The sequence below is a fragment of the Equus quagga genome, chromosome 14, assembly GCF_021613505.1.
Source record: "Equus quagga isolate Etosha38 chromosome 14, UCLA_HA_Equagga_1.0, whole genome shotgun sequence".
Classification (NCBI taxonomy): Eukaryota; Metazoa; Chordata; class Mammalia; order Perissodactyla; family Equidae; genus Equus; species Equus quagga.
Genome location: NC_060280.1, coordinates 20,395,490 through 20,421,458, shown reverse-complemented (window position 1 = coordinate 20,421,458; position 25,969 = coordinate 20,395,490). Strand labels below are relative to the sequence as shown.

The window sequence follows — 25,969 nt, the reverse complement described above, 5'->3', positions numbered from 1 at the left end:
GGAGATCTCGGAGAGGACCGGGGCTGGGGGAATTTTCAAAGGCCGGTTCTGCGACCCGGAGGGGAAGCGCCGGAGCTCCGCCCGGGCAGCAGACAAAACTCTCTGTCTGCCATTAGCAGAGGGGCCACGCCCAGCATTCACGGCTCCGGCAGAGGCCCAGAGAGAAGCCCTGAGGGCGGGGCGACCCCCAGCTGCCGTTGCCCGCCCTGTGGGTCTAGGGATTGCCGGAGATCTCGGAGAGGACCGGAGATCTCGGAGAGGACCGGGGCAGGGGGAACTTTCAAAAGGCCGGTCCTGCGACCCGGAGGGGAAGCGCCGGAGCTCCGCCCGGGCAGCAGACAAAACTCTCTGTCTGCCATTAGCAGAGGGGCCACGCCCAGCATTCACGGCTCCGGCAGAGGCCAGGAGAGAAGCCCTGAGGGCGGGGCGACCCCCAGCTGCCGTTGCCCACCCCGTGAGGCTAGGGATTGCCGGAGATCTCGGAGAGGACTGGGGCTGGAGAGAGTTCCAGAGACCCAGCTTAGTAGCCTAGGGGGAAACCCTACAGGCTCACAGCAGCCTTAGGGAAAGCCTCTGCACAGCACCAGTAGAAGGCACCCAGCCGCCAGCCACAAGGCTGGAAGACCCCAGGGCAAAAGCAGCATAGCTAGGTGTACTAACCACAGACTGTAGAAGATGCCAATAGCTCTCCTGCGACCTATAGAGGACAAGTGAGATTTGGTGGGTGCCGACAGCAACAGAGCGACAAATATAAGTGATCCCACCCCTGGCTGCTGGAAAAGCCCATAACACCGTTGCAGACCCCAAGGAGAGAGCACATCTAGGTGGGCACCTGCAGCCTGAAGCCCCCCTGTGACGGCCCCCACGGCAGAGGAGGGAATCCAAAGGGCCACTGTGGCTACGAAGAGGGGCCCAGGCCCAGTTAGCAACTACAGACAGGATTCCTGGTTGGTGAAATACAAACAGCTGCTCCTCCCACCGCAGCAGCTGAAACAAGTGAAAGGAGCAACTAAACTCTATTTCCATGCGGAGGCACAAATCAACAACATCAAGCAATATGAAAAAATACATTAAATCTCCAGAACAGAAAGAAAGCAACAAATACACAGAAAACAATCCCAAAGAAAATGAGATGTATAACCTAAATGACGATGACTTCAAAACAGCCATCATTAAGATTCTCAATGAGTTAAGAGAGAATTCTGACCGACAACTCAACGAGTTCAGGAGCTATGTCACAAAAGAGTTTGATACGATAAAGAAGAACCAAACAGAAATATTGGAAATGAAGAACACAATAGAGGAGATTAAGAAAAATCTAGATGCTCTGAACAGTAGGGCCGATAATTTGGAGGAAAGAATTAGCAATTTGGAAGATGGCAATATAGAATTGTTGCAGGCAGAGGAGGAGAGAGAAGCAAGACTTAAAAGAAATGAAGAAACTCTCCGAGAATTATCAGACACAATTAGGAGATGCAACGTAAGGATTATAGGTATACCAGAGGGAGAAGAGAAGGAGAAAGGGGCAGAAAACCTATTCAAAGAAATAATGGCTGAGAACTTCCCAAATCTGGTGAGGGAGATGGATCTTCAGGTGACAGAAGCCAATAGATCTCCAAACTTTATCAATGCAAGAAGACCAACTCCACGGCATATAGTAGTGAAGCTAGCAAAAGTCAACGACAAGGAGAAAATATTAAGGACAGCCAGGCAAAAGAAACTAACCCACAAAGGAACCCCCATCAGGCTATCAGCAGATTTCTCAGCAGAAACTTTACAGGCTAGAAGAGAGTGGAATGATATATTCAAAAATCTGAAGGACAAAAATCTACAGCCGAGAATTCTCTACCCAGCGAAAATATCCTTCAAATACGATGGAGAAATAAAAACTTTCCCAGATAAACAAAAATTAAGGGAGTTCATTGCCACAAAACCTCCTCTTCAGGAAATCCTCAGGAAAACCCTCATTCCTGAAAAATCCAAAAAAGGAAAGGGGCTACAAAACCAAGAGCAGAGGAGATAAGTAGAAGGACAACAACAGAGAGTAGCAGCTCTACATCAGAACAGATTAAACCATGGGACGAGAAACAAAGGAAACTGAAAAAAACCGGAAAACAAGACACAAAATGGGAGTGGTAGGCCCCCACGTCTCAATAATCACTCTAAATGTAAATGGATTGAACTCCCCAATCAAAAGACACAGAGTGGCAGGATGGATCAAAGAACAAGATCCAACAATATGCTGCCTCCAGGAAACACACCTCAGCCCCAAAGACAAACACAGACTCAGAGTGAAGGGATGGAGAACAATACTCCAAGCTAATAATGAACAAAAGAAAGCAGGTGTCGCTATACTAATATCAGACAAGGTAGATTTCAAAGCAAAACAGATAAAGAAAGATAAAGAGGGACAGTATATAATGATAAAAGGGACTCTCCACCAAGAAGACATAACACTTATAAATATATACGCACCCAACACAGGAGCACCAAAATTTGTAAAGCAACTCTTAACAGAACTAAAAGAAGACATCAACAACAATACAATAATAGTAGGGGACCTCAACACACCATTAACACCAATGAACAGAACATCCAGACAGAAAATCAACAAGGAAATAATAGAATTAAATGAAAAATTAGACCAGATGGACTTAATAGATATATATAGAACACTTCATCCAAAAACAGCAGGTTACACATTCTTCTCAAGTGCACATGGAACATTCTCAAGGATTGACCATATTTTGGGAACCAAAGCAAACATCAATAAATACAAGAGAGTTGAAATAATATCAAGCATCTTTTCTGATCATAACGCTATTAAACTAGAAATCAACTACAAGAAAAAAGCAGAGAAAGGTGCAAAAATGTGGAGACTAAACAACACGCTTCTCAACAAACAATGGATCATTGAAGAAATTAAAGAAGAAATCAAATATTATCTGGAGACAAATGAAAATGAGAACACGACATACCAAATCATTTGGGATGCAGCAAAAGCAGTCCTAAGAGGGAAATTCATCGCAATACAGGCTCACCTCACTAAACAAGAAAAAGCTCACGTAAGCAACCTCAAACGACACCTAACAGAACTAGAAAAAGAAGAACAAACAAAGCCCAGAGTCAGTAGAAGGAGGGAAATAATAAAAATAAGAGCAGAAATAAACGATATTGAAACAAAAAAGACAATAGAAAGGATCGATGAAACAAAGAGTTGGTTCTTCGAAAGAATTAACAAAATTGACAAACCCCTAGCCAGACTCACCAAGAAAAGAAGAGAGAAAGCGCAAATTAACAAAATCAGGAATGACAGAGGAGAAATCACAACAGATACCAATGAAATACAAGAGATCATAAGAGAATACTATGAAAAACTATATGCCAACAAATTGAACAACTTGGAAGAAATGGACAAATTCCTAGACTCCTACAATCTCCCCAAACTGAATCAGGAAGAAATGGAGAATCTGAATAGACCAATCACAAGTAAGGAAATAGAAACGGTAATCAAAAACCTCCCCAAAAACAAGAGTCCAGGACCAGACGGCTTCTCTGGAGAATTCTACCAAACATTCAAAGAAGACTTAATACCTATTCTCCTCAAACTGTTCCAGAAAATTGAGAAAGATGGAGAACTCCCTAACACATTCTATGAAGCCAACATCACTCTGATCCCCAAACCTGACAAGGACAACACAAAGAAGGAGAACTACAGGCCGATATCACTGATGAACATAGATGCAAAAATCCTCAACAAAATTTTGGCAAACCGATTACAGCAATACATCAAAAAGATTATACACCATGATCAAGTGGGATTTATACCAGGGACACAGGGATGGTTCAACATCCGCAAGTCAATCAACGTGATACACTACATCAACAAAATGAAAAACAAAAACCACATGATCATCTCAATAGACGCAGAGAAAGCATTCGACAAGATCCAACACCCATTTATGATAAAAACCCTCAGTAAAATGGGTATAGAAGGAAAGTACCTCAACATAATAAAGGCCATATATGATAGACCCACAGCCAACATCATACTCAATGGACAAAAGCTGAAAGCCATCCCTCTGAGGACAGGAACAAGACAAGGGTGCCTACTTTCACCACTCCTATTCAACATAGTACTGGAGGTGCTGGCCAGAGCAATTCGGCAGGAAAAAAAAATAAAAGGAATCCAAATAGGTAACGAAGAAGTAAAACTCGCGTTGTTTGCAGACGACATGATCTTATACATAGAAAACCCCAAAGAATCCACAGAAAAACTATTAGAAATAATCAACAACTACAGCAAAGTAGCAGGGTATAAAATTAACGTGCATAAATCAGTAGCATTTCTATACACTAACAATAAACTAACAGAAAAAGAACTCAAGAACTCTATCCCATTCACAATCGCAACGAAAAGAATAAAATACCTTGGGATAAACTTAACCAAGGAAGTGAAGGATCTATACAATGAAAACTACAAGACTTTCTTGAAAGAAATTGACGATGACATAAAGAGATGGAAAGACATTCCTTGCACATGGATTGGAAGAATAAACATAGTTAAAATGTCCATACTACCTAAAGCAATATACAGATTCAATGCTATCCCAATCAGAATCCCCAGAACATTCTTCACAGAAATTGAACAAACAATCCTAAAATTCATATGGGGGAACAAAAGACCACGAATTGCTAAAGCAATCTTGAGCAAGAAAAACAAAGCCGGTGGAATCACAATCCCCGATTTCAAAACATACTACAAAGCTACAGTGATCAAAACAGCATGGTACTGGTACAAAAACAGGTCCACAGATCAATGGAACAGAATTGAAAGCCCAGAGATAAAACCACACATCTATGGACAGCTAATCTTCGACAAAGGAGCAGAGGGCCTACAATGGAGAAAAGAAAGTCTCTTCAACAAATGGTGCTGGGAAAACTGGACAGCCACATGCAAAAGACTGAAAATCGACCATTCTTTTTCACCACACACCAAAATAAACTCAAAATGGATCAAAGACCTAAAGATTAGGCCTGAGACAATAAGTCTTTTGGAAGAGAATATAGGCAGTACACTCTTTGACATCAGTTTCAAAAGAATCTTTTCGGACACTGTAACTCCTCAGTTGAGGGAAACAATAGAAAGAATAAACAAATGGGACTTCATCAGACTAAAGAGCTTCTTCAAGGCAAGGGAAAACAGAAGTGAAACAAAAAAACAGCTCACTAATTGGGAAAAAATATTTACAAGCCACTTATCCGACAAAGGGTTAATCTCCATAATATACAAAGAACTCACACTGCTTAACAACAAAAAAACAAACAACCCGATCAAAAAATGGGCAGAGGACATGAACAGACATTTCTCAAAAGAAGATATGAATATGGCCAATAGACACATGAAAAGATGTTCATCATCGCTAATCATCAGGGAAATGCAAATCAAAACTACACTAAGATATCACCTTACCCCCGTTAGATTGGCAAAAACATCCAAAACCAAGAATGACAAATGTTGGAGAGGTTGTGGAGAAAGAGGAACCCTCATACACTGTTGGTGGGAATGCAAACTGGTACAGCCACTATGGAAAACAGTATGGAGATTTCTCAAAAAGTTAAAAATAGAAATACCCTATGACCCAGCCATCCCATTACTGGGTATCTATCCTAAGAACCTGATATCAGATATCTCAAGAGTCCGTTGCACCCCTATGTTCATCGCAGCATTATTTACAATAGCCAAGACGTGGAACCAGCCTACATGCCCAGAAACTGATGATTGGATAAAGAAGATGTGGTATATATACACAATGGAATACTACTCAGCCATAAAAAAAGACGAAATTGGCCCATTCACAACAATGTGGATGGACCTCGAGGGCATTATGTTAAGCGAAATAAGTCAGTCAGAGAAAGACGAACTCTATATGACTCCACTCATAGGTGGAAATTAGTATATTGAGAAGGAGATCTGATCGGTGGTTACCAGGGAAAAGGGGGGGTGGGGGGAGGGTACGGAGGGGGAAGTGGTGTACCCACAACATGACTAACAAAAATGTACAACTGAAATTTCACAAGCTTGTAATCCATCATAACATTAATAAAAAAAAAAAAAAAAATCTGTTGTCTACATCTTCCCTTTTAGCACCCTCTCATGTGCCCGTGTTCTCTCTCCCCCTCAATGCTTATCATGTGGATATTATCTCATATTTTAATTGTGAGTTATTATGAATATACTTTTTCTGATTCTTTAGTTTTGCTTTTTTTTTACACCTACAAACTTTATGAAGACTCTTGCTGTAAACAGCTCTTGCTGCATCTACTGGATTTGTTTTTCCTCCTATTTAATTACCTCTACCAAATGCTTTAAGCGTAGGACATGTGTGGCAAATCTTCTGAGGCTTTGTATATTTGAAAACTTTTTTTTCCTTTAAGATTGGCACCTGAGCTAACAACTGTTGCCAATCTTTTTGTTTTTCCTGTTTTATCTCCCCAAACCCCACCCCCCCAACCCCGTACACAGTTGTATATCTTAGTTGCAGGTCCTTCTAGTTGTGGGATGTGGGACGCCGCCTCAACGTGGCCTGACAAGCGATGCCATGTCCGCGCCCAGGATCCGAACCCTGGGCCACCACAGTGGAGCACGCGAACTTAACCACTCGGCCACGGAGCCGACCCCTGAAAATATTTTTATTATTCCCTTTCATTTGAATGACAATTTGGATGGATATAAAAGTCTAAGTTTAAAGCTCTTTTTCCTTTAATACATTTAGAATGTTACTCCATGTAAGCTTCAGCCAATGTTACTGCTGAAAAGTAAGACGTCACTGTGATTCTTGTTCTTTTTGATATGATTTGCTCTTTCTTTCTGGGAGCTTTTAGAATTTTCTCTGTGTTTTTGATATTCTTAAATTTGATTATGTCTATTTGTCAGTTTTTCCTTATCTCTCTTATTTGGTAGTCTATCATCTCTTTAAAGCTGAACTCTTTCTTCTTTTGTTAATGCTGATGAATTTACCTCTATTATTTCTTTAAATATTTCTTCCTCCCTCTTTGTACTTTTCTGAGACTCCTATTACATGGATTTTGACACTTTTACTTTTAACTCCATATATATTAACTTTTCTTTTATATTTTCAATTTGTTTATCTTCTGTTTCCTTCTGTAAAAGTTCCATAATCTGATCATCTAGAGTTTTAATTCATTCTTCAGCTGTACACATTCACTATTTACCCTACAAAATAACTGCATTCTATATTTCAACTGTTGTACTTACCTGTAGGTACTACTTGGTTGTGTTATCATTTCATAGTCTTGCTTCATATTATTAACATCTTCCCTTATCTCTTTTCATATGTTCACTTTGTTGACTTTTAAATTCTTGGACTGCCTATTCTAAACTCTCCTACTGGTGTTTGAAACTTGGCCTATAAGCTCATATTCCACAGGAAGTACTGGCTCCGCAGGAGACAGGGCATGGTTCTCAGGCCGGATGCAGGCCCTCAGCCCCGGGAACTCAAGGAAGAGAAGTGGGTAGAACCCTAGGCACCAAACACCTGCCCCCACTAACCAGCTCCTCAGCTGAGGGGTTCATCCTCATCAACCTTCTCCTCCAAAGAGAAACCCCCTTAGGAGGCCCTCCTAAAAGTAGAACCCACCAGCGGTTCTAGGGTTTGGAGGTCAACAGCAAGAAGTCAATGGCTAAAACTAGTCAATTCCCACCCAATTTTCGTTAGCTTCTTACTCACACAGGCTTCAGTGCTGCTCTGATTTTATTACCTGAGACCCCTGTGAGGGGACAGGCATCCAAGTCCCAGGGCAGAGGAAGAGAGGCAACGGGGGACGTGGGCTGTTTTTTCTTCCTATTTTAACTTCCTGCCCTGGCTGCAGCCTCGCCCACCATACACACCAGCTCAAAACATCCCTTTATCTTCCCAGGGGCTTCTCACACTATTCACCGAATCCTGGTATCATGAGGTTTCTCTCTAAAGTTACTCCAGGTTTAATCTTCAGAGAAGATGCAGTAGTCTGTGCTAATTCAGTATCTTGGCAGGAACCAGAGCCTCCTCCAGCTGGCCTTCCGCTAGGTGTCTTTTGACATATAACTCAAACAGATTTAAAGAACTGAGTGACATCGCTATGTCAGAAGTCCTTCCATTCCTGTCTGCTTATTTATGTAAGATTCCCAGTGCCTATATCTGGAAAAACTAAAAACAACAATATAATCAATGCTGAACACTATCTCTTTCTGACAATGAGTAATATTCAATCACGGATGCATGCACTATTTGGGGGGAAATGCAGCCCCATGCTGCCACTAAAGAGATGTATTTCCCATATAGTTTTACTTGTTATCTTTAAGAATTATAAAAAATTATAATTATGTTCTCTTGATCAAATCTAAAATCATAATGATAAATCATTCTGGAATAATTTTTAAACATTTAGAGCCTAGCGTCACAGGAAATAGCAAAAATTTAAATATAAATTTGAACTTTTTTTGCAAAATGAGACAAATGGTAGGGTGATTAATAAAAGCCTTTCAAGCAAAAACATACTTTACGTTAAAGTAAATTCTATGAAAGAAGAGGAATAGAAATACAAATTCAAAGAAAAGAGTGAAGAATTTGAAGTTTCTGCTAGAAAAGGATTTGTTCATATGTTTTTAAAAATGGACAAGATGGATGTCTTATACATGTTAAGAAATATTAGTTTTATCTTTAATTATTAACAATTACAATATATGGGAAATTAGATCCTTTGTAATTAATTAAATTTATGGTAAATATTTTTTAAGCTCAACCTAAAAATCTGAGGAGATTCATCATTTTTCAATATTCTTTTCAGAATTACTCAAGCATGAAAGTTTGAATATACTGTTCCAAAAACCACCTCACTCTTTTTTCCATCTACAGAACCAGCACTTCCTCCACACCTTCTTTTGTCTTACACCATTTTCCCAGTCACCTCAAAAACAGTTTGGGTTCCTCTCACCCTTTTATCTAACATTTCTACCTAGTTGAAAAGTTGTATTGATTCTCTTTCTCACGTCTTATTTCTCCGCTCTTCTCTGTTTCCACACTCACTGCCCTAGTTCCAGGCTTCAGAACCTCACCCCAGTCCTAGTTCAGTTCTCCAGCTCCTGCTCACCATCATGCAAACCACACAACCCACACTTGCCAGATTCTTCTCCCTGAAGTTCTGCCTGTCCTGGCCAACAACACATCCACCAACCCGCTAACTGATGGAGTTGACTTGGGAAGAGCCTCAGATACTTGCACTTTGTCCCAACCTGTTCCCATGCTCACCCTGTTTCCATTTAGATCCTGACTCCTAGTTCCATCTCCCCATCAAGATCCTGCTTCTGCCCTTTAGCCATGACCTGAGTAGAAGGCTCCCTCACGGCCTTCATCTCAGATGTACTCCCGGGGCTCTTCTGGCTTCACTCTCTCTCAGGCAGGATACTCCATTAGAACAGGAGTTCTCCCTGTTCTCAGAGCCTAGCCCACAGGCCCCAGCCAGTCCGCCCAAATCGCCCTACAAGGATTGGAGGGACAAAGGAGAAAACTCAATAAGTTCAGCTGTGATCATGTCCCTCAGTGCCTCCAGCAGCGACCCATCATCAAACAAGGCAAATACAACGTGCTCTCCACGTAAGTCAAGTTCTAGAGCAGCGGAGCTCCGACTTGTCTTTACAGCTTCATTTCCCACTACTTCCCTACACGTATTCTATGGCTCTAGAGAAACAGGACCACTAACATACTTCATATTCTCTGAATATACTTCATACTTTTTCTGTCTCTATATCTTTGTGAAGTTCTTCTTTACAAAGTTCTTTCTACATAGAATCCCCCTCCATCTTACCATGACTTCTACTTTTATTCTTTTAGAGCCAGCTCACATATTACCTTCACTTTAAGCAGTTTTGTAATCCCCTAAAGAGAATAAGAGCTCTCTTCTTGAAAACCTAATAGTACTACTACATTCTAATATACTCTATATAAAACATATATAAAAAATACAAAAACATATTTTATACAGAGTATATATATATAATGTATAGAGTGTATTTTATTGTATACTACATACTATATTTTGCATATTTTTATATATTTATCTTAAATATATATATACACGTACACATTACATACTCATTCTCTGCCTGTGTTTCTGGTTTAAACCCTCTACTAGGCTGTGGGCAACCTGTGGGCAGGGACTGTGCCAGACTCATCCTGTGTCCTCCACAGCACACAGTAGTTATGCAATAAATATCTGGTAAATTATTAAGTATATATCTATCATTAAATATTGAGAAAATCCCCAAGGTTCCTGGCTCATGAGCTTCTTCTTTTTTTTTTGCTGGGAAAGATTTGCCCTGAGCTAACATCTGTCGCCAATCTTTTTCTTTTCTTCTTTTTTTTTTTCCCTCCTCAAAGCTCCAGTACATAGTTGTCTATTCTAGTTGTAAGTCCTTCTAGTTCTTCCACATGGGTCACCACGAGAGCATGGCTGCTGACAGATGAGTGGTGTAGTTCCACACCCAGGAACCGAACCTGGGCCAGCAAAGCGGAGTGCCCCAAACTTTAACCACGAGGTCAGCAGGGCTGGCTCTCATAAGCCTCTTCTAAACCTAATTTTTATAACAACCTTCATTAGACAGGGCCTCATCAGCATATTCATATATAAAAGATAATTCAGAATTTAAGAATAACTAAATATAGTAAATAAAGGCAAGAGCCTTAACATATTTAGGACGAAAATATACAGGAGGAAAAAAAATACTCAACAATTAGTTAGGCATCAGAAAATATCCATTCTCTTACATAGAGTGTGGACATTAAGGCTAAAGGTCAAAAGCTAATGACCAAAACCTGAATAACAATTTGTATATTAATGGACAAGGGCCTTGTTCACACATTAGGACAGACTGGTCTAAAATGAGACCCTACCTTGATTACAAGTGCCTTTGCAACGTGTGACTAGAAAGCAAAGTACACTGCAATTTGGGGTCAATTAGTCTAAGGGAGAGACTCTGTTTTATTCATCTTTGTACCCCTATAGGGCCTGATGGATTAAAATCAAAAGATATTTGTTAAAATCAATATAGACATTTAAATGACTGTTGTCCCATTTAAAATAAGCCACCTTGCAAGACTGATGCACTATAATAACAATTTCCTTCATTTCAAAGAGCGTACAATCGTTCTCCACTATGACAGCAAGTTAAAACTCTTCAGCCTGGGATTCAAGTCCCCTCACAATTTTCTTTCCTTTTCTAAAAGTCTCATTTCCCACTTCTTTCCTTCAAGCATCTTATCTGCCAGTCAAATTGAACTTTCTGATTTCACACTTGCTTGCCTCGGTAACTCTGGTCATTTGGCAATTTCTCATGTCATTTATCATTTTCTTCCTTGCACTGTATCTTATACATAGCTTGCTTCCCTTACTAAATTCTAACTTCCTACATCAAAGACCATGTCCTATATGTCTTTAACTGTATTTTATTACCTAGCACAGGGGCTGGCACATGGTAGGCACCAAAAAAAAAATTCTGTTGAAGGAATTACTGAATGTATGAATAATACCAATAGAGCTCAAATCTGGGAACTACTTTTTGATAAGCTATAAAAGAAAAATGTTTCCTTAATTTATAGCAGTGGTTCTTAAATATAAGTGGGCATCAAAAATACCTGGGAAACTTGTTTAAAATGCAAATTCTTGGTGTTAGTTGTCACCAGCGGACTTGCAAGGATATCAAGAGGAAACTATAATTATCTAACAAGAAGGAATAAACTCCTGGACCACTATGAGAGTAAAGAGGAAAAAAAGGAAGAAAGAGATACAAGAGAATAATGCCACACTCCTGGCAATGTGAGTCACCACCACGCTCTCCCTTTGTAGGAAAGGCATTTCTTGGCTGTTTTCCCTTACATCTAGTCTTTGACTTTTGAAATCAGGATAACAATAGGTATTTATTTTAAGTTCCATTCACTTAAAAATACATAGAGAATACTTTTCAGATATGTACCATATTCTAAAATGCACAATACATCGGCTAAACCATAGAAACTTTTTATCCAATAAAGTTCTTTGAAAACAATGTTACCAGGTGTTAGGTATTGCAAAAAGATAAACTTTGGTTAAAGAGCAGCAAGGCACTGAGAGAACTGACATGTTCTCTTTAGATTATTTCAAACAGAGGATATGAATTACAGAAAGTAAGACTTCAAGTGGTTAAGAAGAAAAGAATTTTCGCCTTTCAGAAGTTTATAAAATGCCAGCATTCTAAACTTCATACACTGAACTTCTTAGGATAGTCCGATATAGTACACACTATCTGTCACTTCTCTATCCATTTGGCAAAGACTACACAGAGACAAATGTTACAGAGGCTCAAAAATGGAGACTTCTGGAAAAATGACCAAAGCCAGAAATAAAGTTGTACTAATTAGAAAACAAATAATTAAATGGCCAAACCCGAATGTTGTGTGATGCTGAAAAGAGATGGATTTCTAAGGCACACCATCTGTTTTGCAGTTTTTGATTTTGCTGTCCTACAAATCTACTCAGTACAGTTTTGCGATGATCTAGTTGCTAGCTCATTTGCACAGTTACTTTAGGCCAGAAATACTTATTGCACAGAGTCATTTGAGAGAGCAACACATTCACAGAAGAGGGCAACTGTCAGGCATTTTTGAGTGAAGACTTTTTTTAGCACTTGAAGAAAAAAATATTATTCAAAGAAATGATTAGAAATTGCCAAAGGAAAATTAGAGAATTTAAAAGAAGAGTGATAAGCACCATAAATTTATGGTATCTAAACTTATCTGGCCCTTCAGGGTGATCGTCAACCTCTCTGTTGGCCAGTCTAATGGAAACTTCTCATCTTGATCTCTCAGCAGCATTTACCTGGAAGTTGACTGCTCTCACTTTCTCAAACATTTTTCTCATTTAACTTCCCTGACACTATTCTCCTAGTTTTCCTCCTTCCTCATCAGCGATTCCTTCTCAGCCTCCATTGCAAGCTTCTCCTCCTCTAAATGTTGTAGTGTTTGAAGGCAGAGTGCTGGGGCTTCTTCTCCTTTCTATCTGTAATTTCTTCCTAATTTATCTCTTTAGCCCAACAACTTCAAATGGCATCTATATACTCATGATTCCCAAATCTATATCTCCAGCTCAGACTTCTCCAGTTCCAGACTCATATATTCATCATCTATTTCATATCTCCACTTGGATGCCACATAGCCATCTCAAACTCAGCATATCTAATATGGAACTCTTGATTCAGCGCCCACCCACCCCAAAACTTTTCATACAGCCTTCCACATCTCAGCAAATGGTATCACTATCCAACCAGTTGTTAAAATCTAGAGATCATCCTTGATTCCTCCCTATCCTCATCCCTCATGTTACCCATCACCAAGTCATGTCAATTATAACCTAAAAAACATATCACGTTTCTCTTCAACTCTATTGCTACCACCTTGTCCAAGCCACCATCATCTCTTAACAATACTACTGCAATGTGAGCATCTCATGTATCTGCAGTACCTAAAACAGTGTCTAGCAAGTAATAGACATACAATGATTTTTGTCATGGATGAATATCGCTTAGCAATATTTCCATGTGTCTTTAGAAATCTTCCATCTCAGTTCTCAGACATTTTATCTGATACCTACACACTTACTCATTTACTGAATCAGTCACTCATTCAGCAATTATTTATTGAGTATTGTATTAATCGGTATTAGATTCAACTGCATATTCTACAGTGTCTTAAAGATGACAGAAGTTTGTTTCCTGCTCATATAAAAATGTCTGACGGTAGGCAGTCAAGGGCTGGCATGGCAGCTCTGTGAGCTAACAGCCCTGGTTCCTTGCGTCTTGTTGCTCTGCCATCCTCACTTTATGGATTCTATTTTATGGTCTAATATGGCTACTCAAACTCCAGCAATCACATCTGCATTCCACTCATCAGGAAAGAAGATGGGCATGAGGAATGCCACACCTCCTCCATTTAAGGAAATTTCCCAGAGATTGCTCCTACTTCCACTTAGACCTCATTGACCACCATGATAACTAGCAAAGACTGGGGATAACTAGCAAAGAAGACTAGATAGCAATGTTTTCAGTTAAGTTAGGATCCTCTTTACCAGAGAAGAAAAAGAGAATAAACACTGAGAAGTAAATAGCAGCCTCTTCCAAAGTGCCTATCATGACCAGGTAATATTCTGAGTACACGGACATGAAGATCAGTAAGACGTAATGTCTGTCCTCGAGGTACCAAGTCTCACGGGGGAAAGCAATACGTAAATGAATAGTTACTCAAGATATCAAGGCAGGTTACAGCCACTGTTAGGAGACCTTGGCTTTTCTGAGTTCCCACAGATTCCTTGCATCCCAAGAGTTGAAAGAGAAGTGGACAGTTCCAGTGCGCTACATCACTGAGCTGCTTCAACACTCCACAGCTCTAATGACAGACCTGCCTAGCTCTGCTCTACCGGACTCGACACCGTCATGATACGGAGCAAAGTGAAGTCTGTTTAAACCTCTGTAAACATACACAAACAACTGTGGCAACAGTTTTAACAGTTTGAAAATACCCATTTCAGAAATGTATCAAGACTCAATAATTTATTTACCTTGTCAGAAGATGAAACTAATTGCCTGTTTTAAGAAGATGGTATATAAACTACAAGGCCAAATGAAAAGCAAGAGCAATGGTTTCATGTCAAAAAGAAAGAAAAGAAGTAACACTGTAACTTACTGTTAGCCACTGGTTATCTAGGAGTTCCTTAGCTGTGATTCTGTGAGCAGGATCTATTTTCATAAGTTGTTTCAAAACACTTTTAGCTGCAAATAAGGGAAAATCCTAAAAATCTTATTTATATTAACTACAATAAATACCATACATTTTCCAATTTATTTAGGATTAGGTCTGCATGACATGAAGGAACGATGTCAACTGTAAAATAAATATCATCAGTATAAATGGCTAAGAAATAAATTTTAAGGCCTAAAGTGAGGTTTTATTGCCTGGACTAGTTTTTTGGTCTACAGTAAAAATTTGCTAGATGATCAGCCAATTTCCTCTTCAATTTTTACTAAGTATTTTCTGTTTTTCTTGGAAGTTTTGATTGTAACAATCACAGTGAAGATATCACTGTTTCCACAAATTAATAGTGTTTATTTCTACAAGTAAATTTAATAACTAAACAGATTTAAAGTATTTGAATGACGGGCCAACATTCTTATGTATACTTGATTTAATAAATAATAACAAATCTATATTTACCACAATCACTTATGGAATCCCAGACTGGATCTTCAAAATGTAGTTCTCCCTTTCTTATTAACTCAAAAAGTTTCTCTTCCGAGCTTGCCAAAAAGGGTGGTTCTCCACATAACCTATAAGAAAGGCAATCATTTTGTTTAGACTTTTTTTTTAATACTCAAAATATGGCTAGTAAAATGAAGTTTCCACGGGATTGGGAAGTAGTGGTGCTTCATATTTAAGTAGAGGACGGGGGAAGTGGGGTCCTCTCTGGATGTGGAAACAGAAGTAAAGGGGTTTTGCTTAGCGCTAGGCTCTCATCTACACTGAAACCTCTGGATTTGCAAATAACCCAAAGCTCTTCCAGGTGAGGGAACACTAAGCTTAACTAGGGTTAAAACACAGCAAGGTGCGTGAGGTTAAGTGCACAGTGAGAGCTGCAGACAACAGAGGGGACACTGCACTGTGAGCAAGGGTTAGGCAATGCTTTAAGGGACATAATCCAAACTGGACTTGCAGACAAACACACTGAGTTAGCAGAGTCTAACAAGAGTTATCAGAGTCCAACGACCATGTAAGAGTTTTATCCATGGTAAAATAACATACAAAGCTTAGCAACAGTAAGAATAAACCAAGAATAACCCTGGGAATGTCTATAGGCTCTGAGTCAAAGCTAAAAATCCAATAAAATGGCCACAACTCTTCAAAAATGGTATACAAAATGACAAAGGTCGGGATGAGGAAAATCAGAGGATGATGATTTGACCCTTCAGTCCAGCAGGGTGAAAGGTGAGTACACATAACGACCAACGTCAGTAAAGCCGTGAGCAGTGCATATAAAGTAAACATGGGCTTGTTTGCACTTGTCTAATACAGGGACTATGTGTTTTTAGAATCTTTTAAAACAAAGTGCTGTACTTTACTTCCCAAAGACCATGGCAAGCCTCTGCTTCAACAGGGATTCAGTCCAAAACTACAAGAACATGCTTAAAAGTTGAGTTCAATTCTTCCTAGTACATTCTCAACAAATGTTGGCTGTCATCATTATGGCCAACTCTGACATCTGAGGGCAACCCTGTAGACAAGAAGTAGATTTTCCCAATCACAACCAGACAGAAGGTGGACTTGGACTCATGACAGAGGAGTCTTCCACTCTCAGGATTATATTTTTCTACTTTATTACTGAAAGAATAAAATGACATAATTCCACTACACTTCCCAAATGCTGGTCTATTACATACATAAATATAATGATCTCTAAGTCTCTGAACAGCTAGATTTTTACTGATTTTTTTAGTTACATTTTTCTTTAAGTTCTTTAAAAATCTTTCCCATGAACATTTTCTGAACAAGTCTAGATTTGACAAACATTTTACATGATAATGATGATGACTTTCCTAGGGAAAAAAGTTGTTTTCCTCCTAGCAGTTTATCAAACTAGGATGAACAATATAGCTTCTCATTTACCAATAAGTTCTTGTTAATAGATTGGTATTTATCAAATTGCTCTGGGAACTCTTATTTAAATACTTTTTACTGGTCCAGCGCATTCTGACCCTCCTCTCTCTGATCTTACTTGCCTCGCTATTGTTTAGTTTTAAAATACACACACACACAAACCACGCCAGAAAAATGGCCTTATGGACAATTACTATCTATTATAACAAGTACAGGCCAGCAAAAGCCCAGCTCATTGAGTCTGTTAACAGCCAGTGATATGCACAATTGCCAATTCTTAGCTGCTCTTGTATTGCCAGACTACCACGTAACTATGGCTTAAGGGCTGCATTTAAAAAATTCCACTTTTGTCTGTCCTTTGCAATTTCACTTACAAAAAATATATCTAATGGTTGGTCAATCAGCAGCATATGAAATTTTATGACAGCAATTTTCTGTACATCCAGAAAAGGGAATCCAAGACATGAAAAATGCCTCTTAAAGCCTTCCTATTATTTTCGTTGCCCTCGTAGGAATGAAAACAGCAGAGGATAGTACCCATAAAGGGCATTTATGTTAATTTCACCTTGAGAAAGTATGTTTTCATTGTCCAATTAAAGAGAAATGAATCAGGGGTAACTGATAAACAAGAAAATAACCCCCCTGGAGAAGGTAATATGTTTGCGCCCTTGGTGAAAGAATTATGTATAAGACCACTGGGCTCAGGCAGGTTAATGAATAGCACTGATTAGCTAAGTAAGAGTCTACTGTAAAGAAAGAAAGATGCCTTAAATGATGACATGCAGCCATGCTCTGAAATAGAAAAATTAAAATTATATCTTTAAGAAAGAGAAAACATTTTAAGATATGTAATAAACTATCACACTTTCCTTAACACCAAATTCAAACTGGGAAGGCAGCAAACACCACACATGAATTGTGTAATATTCAATTACATATATGATGTTTCACTTGTGTTGTCTAGAAAGTCTTCAGAGTATAAAACACGAATCTAAAATGGTTATATTTTTAATTAAAGACTAAGGCTCAGACTTTTGCAATATGATTCTAATCAGCACAAAACAATGATCAAAAACTTTGTGAATGTGTTTATACTTTATACAATCTAAGCAGTGATGTGTGTGGACCATCTGAGCCACAGCAGCAACCACATCCTCCAATTTCTACTGCCTGTGTTTCCATTTCACAGAACTGTGAAAATGCAACTACTGTGATGTCAATATTTAGAAATGATCTCGAAGAGGTAGTGCTCAGTGAAATCTTCAATATGACCATAAAACTAATGTCGCGTCAACATAAAAATGTTCATATTCACCAAGAGGCAGAACAATGGCCACTGACTTTTCAGAACGCCTCTTAGACAAGTCACTTTAATTCAATTTAACAGACATATATTAAGCACTGACTACATGCCTACTACTGTACCAGACAGCAGGGGTGCAAAGATGAATAACATAAGATCTCTGTCCTTCATGGATTTTAGAGCAAGGAAAACAGAGATAATACATATAATACAATAATTATATTCTAACATTATAATCTAGTTTTCAAAAGTGCTATGAGAACACAGAAAAGTGAACAATTAATTCTATCAAATTTACACGTGTGCAAACATTCCTTGTTAAATATTCTTATTTTGTTTTTCTTTCAACTTTACTGTTTTGCATGCATTTTTGTATGTGGCCTTAAATCCTCTGGACAAGTACACACCTAATGAACGTAGTAACTCTAGAGTGTAGAGCAGGAGTTAGGGAAATAGAAGGCATTAATGTTTGAGCTGGGCACACTCAGGAGAGAGGTGAGTAGAGAAGAAAAAGAACATTCTAGGTAGAAGGAACTGCATGAGCAAAGACCCAGAGGCATGTAATACAAGGTGTGCCTGAGTCATAAAGGGCAGCCACAGCACAGGGTAGCTTCATGAGAATGCACATCCAGCCCGAGACTGGAAAGGCATGCTGGGGGCAGGTCAGGAAAGGCTTGCTGTGTCATGCCACGCTGAGATGCTCTGACACTTTTCTCCAGCAAGGGAGAATCATCTGAGGTTGTTAATCAGGAAAGTAGCACCATCAGATTTGTGATTCAGAAAGAAAACCCTGACCGCAGTGTGAAGGATGAACTAGGGAGGGTAACCAGAGGCAGACAGAACAGTCAGAAAAACATTGTAAAGTTCTAGAAAAGGGTTCACAAGCAGAAATTATACAACTGAAGAGAACTGAAAGAACAGGTGAGGGCACTTCAAAGGAAAAATGAACAGGACATGGGATTTGACTGAATCCTGAGAATGAGACAGAAGGAAGAGCAAGAAAGACAGACGTTTTCAGGAGCATTAAGAGAATGAGGAACTCTAGGATATTCCCCAGATCCCAGGCTGAGCCTCCATCTGATCAGTGCCCACTCCTCACATGTGCCCTGCCCACGGTCAGCTCTCGTGCCAGGCCCCAGTATCTCCCTCTACCTGATGGGATAAGTGAATCTCTTGTGAAAATACAAAGAAGCTTTTGGTTTGTAGCAAAGGATCAGACGGGTTTTAAGGCAAGTTTTTCACTGTGCTCAGATCATACAGTGCATTGTAGCATTTATAGATCAATGAAAAGCAAAGCTGAAAGTTATAAATTTATGGAATTAAAAAAAACACCTAATGAATGTACCCGACAACTAAAAGAGAGCTTTTACAAGGACTTCCCAATTGTTTTTTCAGTCGCTTTTTAAAAACTATATTGTCTAGTTTTAATTTAAGATCTATGTAATTCTACTGTTAGAGACTATCCATTCATTTTAAACTGAACATTTAGCAAGGCTACTTACAAAATGTACATTATTACACCGATGCTCCAAATGTCACACTGCTGGCTATAGTCATGGGCATTGATAACTTCAGGTGCTGCCAAACAAGCGGAAATAAAATAATATTAATAATACAATAAATGACTTTTAAATGCTTAAACACAAAGCATGACAAATGTGCTGATGTGTTGTAATTTATTCCCCCACAGGGAACAGGAGAACCAACAGCAGATGTTAAATGAATAATGTACAGGCCTTAACAACTGATGTCACTGCATCCTCACTCCTGTCATGTAGCCTCTAATGGAATGATGGCACACACTGTATAACTAAATGTACTACTCTTCATTCCTCTGAAATTAAGAAATGATTTTGCAAAGATCATGCAGTTATAGTAGAAGACAACAATCTCAGTTCTTTTCCAAAAATAGACTGAATACACGCCTTAAGTGTATATAATTTAAAGCAAGCCCAATATGTATAAATCTGGATTCACAGAAAAACTAAGATAAGTGCTTATAAATCACTTTAGTAAAATAATAATAACAATAACATCAAAGCACTCCTACAACAGAATACGAATTATTTTCCACATTTTCTAAATGAGAAAACTAAGACAAACAGAGAGCTCCTACAACATAACTGGATCAAAAAGCCATTTCGTCACAGGACGAGGACGAGGGGCCAGGTACTCCCCACTCCCCAACTCTGTGCTTCTTACTTTACATGTGTTCACAATCTTTTTTTAAACAATCTTTCCAAAGTTTTGTTGTTTTTTTTTTACTTTAAGGTAGCACATTTTTTAATGATTAGATTTTTTATAACAGCAGGCTTTTCAGAAAGTCACATATGATATTCCAGGGCCATGTCTAGGGCTGAAATATCTTCCTTTAAGGAAAAAGGAAGAACAAAACAGTTATAAACATAAAGATAAAATAAATGTAAACATTTCAATAGACCCTTAAAATTTACAAAGTATTTTTATATAAGTCACATTATTTGTACAAATCATGTAAGAATCTTTTGAGATAGCTATGTAGGCATTTGACTTACTCTGCCAGTGGGGAAACAGGTTTATACCAAGTGACTTGCCTAAATTTACACAGCTACGGAGTGCCTCCCGCATAAAAGGTGTTTTTATTTTAGAAGACAGTTTCACTCTCCCCCGCTTACACACTCACACACATACCTTTTATAACTACTAAAAGCAAATGGAATTTCATTTCCTCTGCCTATTGTTAAAGGAGCTAAAAAGCAGCAGAAAGAGTCAAAAAGTAAACAGAAGAAATAATAAGAAAAGGCTCATCTATAGTTAACTAACAAACTCAGTGATTCATCTCCAAATCAGTGAAAATTAACTGAATAGTACTTTCCTTTGAGCAGCTACTTGTATTCTTTAACTCTGCTCAAACTCTCTAAATACTGAATCATTAAAGTCCAAGGTGCTCTCCGGCCACGTGCCTACGACAAGGGCAAGTTCGCTATTAGGTTTCATGAAGGAGCTCCACGCAGGTGGGTCACGCAGCAGGGGCCCGGCACTCCTGGTCCTCACTCTTCCAGAGTCATCTCAATTATCGGGGGCCTTTCTACCTGCATTGTCATCACAGCTCTCCCAGGGAGGCAGAGGCAATACCTGCGCCCACAAGCCACTTAGGAAGTCAGCACAGCTCTGCGAACCATCTGGCTTCTCTCTTGTTCTCTCACTTGTTATCAGCACAGACAACTAATAAGCAGGCATGAAACTCAGGGTGCTGGGATATATTTTCCCCATGTAGCTACAGACCAGATGCCTTTTGCCAATAGGAAGATATGAACAGAATCTAAAGCAGCCTTTTCCAAATAAGACTAGATGATTTTAAAACTTTATGTATCAACTAGGCAAAAAAACAATGAGTTAGATATACTCCTCAGCAATAAAAATGAATAAACTACTGATACAACATGGATAAGTCTCAAAATCCTTACATGGAACAGAAGAAGACAGACGCAAAAGAACATATACCACACACTTTAATTTATATAAAGTTCTTGACAGGGGCCAGCTGGTGGCCCAGGGGTTAAGTGTACACGTTCTGCTTTGGTGGCCCAGGGTTTGCTGGTTTGGATCCCAGGTGCAGACCTACGCTCTGCTTGTCAAGCCATGCAGTGGCAGGCGTCCCACATATAAAGTAGAGGAAGATGGGCACAGATGTTAGCTCAGGGCCAGTCTTCCTCAGCAAAAAGAGGAGGATTGCAGCAGATGTTTGCTCAGGGCTAATCTTCCTCAAAAAAAAAAAAAGTTCTAGATAGGCAAAACTAAGCTATGGTGATGGAAGTCATCAGCGGCTGCTGGGGTCTGGGTGGGGGACTGACTGAGAGGGACACAAAGGACTTTCTGGGGTGATAAAAATGTTAATATCTTCATTGGGGTGGTGATTATACAAGTACATGCATTTGTCAAAACATCAAACTTTACACTTAAAATTTGTGCATTTTATCATATGTAAATTATATTTCAATAAGGTAGTTTTTTTAGAAATCTACTAAAAGTACAAAAAGAATTTGTCAAAGTTCTATCTTGGTGGGTGACTTTAATAACTGTCTCTCTTAGAAACCAACAGAAGCAGCAAGCAAAATTAAATTAACAATATGGAAAGTTTGAATCACAAAGCTATCACATTTGATTTTTATAAGCACACACTGAAATTTTTATGCTCAACAACCAGGAATATATATACTTTTTAAATATCCAATGCAAGATGTGCAAAAACGAGTCGTGTGTTCAATCACAAAAAAAATTCCTAAAAGTTGAAAACCTTTAAGTCACAATTGCCCACTACAGTGAAGAAAGCCAGACAGAAAGAACAAAAGTCTAGGAAATCTAACACACATTCACAGGAGTATCAAACACATCCCAACTACCTGGAAAATCCTAAAAGCACTTCTAAATAATTCTTGGATTAAAGAAGAAGACTAAAACTAAAATTATAGACTATTAAGAAATCAATAACAATTAGAACACTGTATACAAAAGAAACGGCCAAAGAATTACCCAGAGGAAAATATTTAGCCTTAAATACATTTATTAGGAAATAAGAAGACTGAAAATAAGCATTTCGCTGAGGAAGTTAAAAAATAAACCAAAAGAAGGAATTCAGAAAAATAAAAACAGAAATCAATGAAAAAGTAAACCAAATAACATTAGCCTTGAGCTGGTTCTTTGAAAGCCCAAAAAATTGTCCTAACCACGAACAAATTTGATCAAGAAAAGAATGATTAGTATTATAACAAGAGCTAAAATTGAGCACTAAGTGCCAGGTACTGTGCTAAGCACTTTACATCTATTTACTCACTCAATTCTCATGTCACTCTGATAAGAACGATGTTATTATCACAATCCCAAATCCACCCTCTCCCCTTCCCTGTTTTATTCTTCTTCCTTAGCACCTCTCTCTAACACACCAGATATTTTAATTTCTTATCTTGTTTACTGTTTGCACGAACATGACATTTTTACGTTTTGTTCACTGTTGTATTCCCCATACCTAGACCAGTGTCTAACACAAAGTAGATCCTCAAAAAGTTTCTGATAAATGAGTGACATAATCCCAATTACACAGATTAGAAACTGTGACAGAAGCAGTTAAGTTGTTTGCCCAGGGTTAATCAGAGAGGAAGTGGCCAAGCTGGAATCCTGAATTAGCCATGTGACATCAGAGGCCATACTGCGAATATTACATCATAGTGCCTTCTTAAAAAAATATTAGGAATGGGGAATATAACCACAGATATACAGGAGAATCCAAAAATTATAAGTGAATATAATATGCATATTTATGCCAATAAAAGTGAAAATCTCAATGTAATAAACAATTTTCTATGAAAATACAAATTATGAAACTGATTCCAGAGGATGCGGAAAACTTGAATAACCCAGTATAAATTGAAAATATAAGAGAAGTTTCATCCCCCAAAGGGTACCAGGACCAAAACATTTTAAGGGGAAATTTCATCAAACTATAAATGAATAGACGATTTCTTTTACTTAATTGGTTCATGAGCATATAAAAAGTGAAAATATTTTATTTTTTAAATTAGGCTAGCATAACCATAACATCAGAAAAGACAGGGGCAACACAAAAGAAAGCAAGCTACCCTGAAAGCTCCTAAATAAAGTGGTGACAAATTGAATACAGCAGTATACTATACCAAGTGGGGTTTAATCCAAAAGTGCGAGGATAGTTCAACATTTTAAAAATCTATTAATGTAACTATTTCATTAATAAATTTGAAGAGAAAAAAGATATGATCATTTCAATAGGTACAGATATGAATAGACATTTCATCAGAGAGGATATAGGAATGACTAATAAGTTCAAGAAAAGATGCTCAACATCGTTGGTCATTAGGGTAATGCAAATTAAAAACCACAAAGAGATACTACTTCATACCCACTAGAATGACTCTACTTAAAAAGACAGTTAATATCAAGTGTCATCAAGGATGTGAAGAAACTGGAACCTTCATATACTGCTAGCAGGAAGGTAAAATGTTATAGCCACTTTGGAAATCATTTGGCAGTTTCTTAAAAAGTTAAACATAAATAATATATGACCCAGCAATTTCACAGATAGGTAGCTACCCAAGGGACATCAAACCATAGGTCCACATAAAAATTTGTACACCAATGTTCATAGCACCAATATTCACAATGGCCCCAAACTGGGAACAATCCACATGTCCATCAGCTACTAAATGGAGAGACAAGATGTGGCATGCTGAAACAATGGAGAATTCAGCAATATAAAGGAAGAGACTACAGATACATACTCCACCAGGGATATACCTCAAAAACACCATGCTAAGGGAAAGAAGCCAGACATAAAAGACTACATATTGTATGACTCCATTTACATGAAATGTCCCGAAAAAGCAAATCTAGAGAGACAAAAAGATTAGCGGTTCCCTGGGGCTGGCATGGGAATGAGATTGAGTGAAAATGGGCATGAGGCAACTTTTTGGGGTAGAATTGTTCTAAAACTGGTTTGTGGTGATGGTTGCACAACTCTGAATGTATGAAAAATCACTTACTGGTATATTTTTTATGGTATTTAAATTACACTTCAGTAAAGCTGCTGAAAATCACATTTAGAAAAATTGGAAACGCTGCTTTACAAAATATACTTAATCAGTACTCTTTATGAAAAACTATTTGATGGCAATTAGATTGGACACAAAACGGAAAGAGGCAAAACACACACTAATTGATGCTAATTTTAGCATCAATTAACAAAAACAATAATTAAGTTTGGGGTATGATTACCTAAGAGATATAAACAACTACAGAGAAGACCAGAGAAACAAAAAAAACTACAGTCTTTGAAGACAAGAGCTATGAGAAAAATGCTAAAATAACTGAAATTATTTGACCTAAAAAAAGAAAAAGTAGCTTGATCAGGGCCATTAAGTCAGGATGGCAAAATCAAATTGCTCAAGTTTTAATCCACACTGTTATTTTACTCTTTTATATAGAAAACTCATTCTAAGTCTACTACTCACCCATGTAGATAGGAGTCCCACACGTGCTCTGCAGCATGGCCTCACCTCGACCCTGCTTCTTCACAGCTAAGCCAAAATCCGTCACCTGGAAGAGGAAATTCCAAGTCACCTGTTTTCCCGTCCCAGAGTTCAACTCATTCTGCAGGTAGGACTTCCACCACATTGTAACTGCATCTAACTCATGGATTCTTGAGGATGGAGGGGCTTTACTCGTATTACTAGCAAGGACTCTGCTTTCCTTCCTCACCCACCCTTCTTTGTGAAGAAGAAACTTGGTAAAGAGAAGCTTGGTTTCTCAAACCTTAAGAAAACGCCCATGATGCTGATTGTTCATTCCATCTAATTAAATTCACCAGTTCAACATAGGAAGTTGTATCTTGAAGAAGGAATTTAAATTCTTTCATGTGAAAAAGTTATTTTTTAAAAAGCCCTTTCATTGTAAAATACATTCGGGCCTTAGTATGTTAATTAGCTATTTTTCTGATTCTCCAGCTATGTTCCGGTTTAAAGCATGTTATAAACGCAAGTCATTATCCTTGCCAGAACTCAAGGAAACTCCCCCTTTTTATAAATATTTATAAAACACTCTCTCTGGTAAATACTATCTTTTCTTTGCTATTGTTCCCTTTGTGTTTCTAGAGTATACTAATAAAACAATTACTACATTATTAAAAAACTACAAGAAGCAAATTAACAGGGAAAAAAACAGTATTACTACAAACACATGAGAGGCCTACTGCTGCAACTGCAGTCTTCACGCTCAGTCCTAAATCCTGGCCGTTAAACGTTTGGCTATTAAATATTCAGCGTGTGCCCTTGGTCTTGTCTCCCAAGTTGGAACAGCCTTGGGCTGAAAGCAGAAGAACAGGCACATTTACTGATCATGCAACCAAAGCTGGGCTCTGGGTCCA

At 38.5% G+C, this 25,969-nt stretch overlaps 1 protein-coding gene across 19 annotated transcripts in view; it reads right to left on the bottom strand.

Annotated features, from left to right (window-relative positions):
- The window catches only part of STK33 (serine/threonine kinase 33), a 129,805-nt gene that overhangs the window by 22,499 nt on the left and 81,337 nt on the right, over window positions 1–25,969 (bottom strand). For all 19 annotated transcript variants that reach the window (XM_046638541.1, XM_046638542.1, XM_046638540.1 and 16 more), the window contains 4 exons: window positions 25,059–25,143; window positions 19,542–19,617; window positions 15,300–15,412; window positions 14,772–14,857 (listed from right to left, as the gene is read on the bottom strand). In XM_046638541.1, coding sequence (XP_046494497.1) covers window positions 14,772–14,857; window positions 15,300–15,412; window positions 19,542–19,617; window positions 25,059–25,143 — 360 coding nt within the window. The remainder of the gene's footprint in view (window positions 1–14,771; window positions 14,858–15,299; window positions 15,413–19,541; window positions 19,618–25,058; window positions 25,144–25,969) is intronic.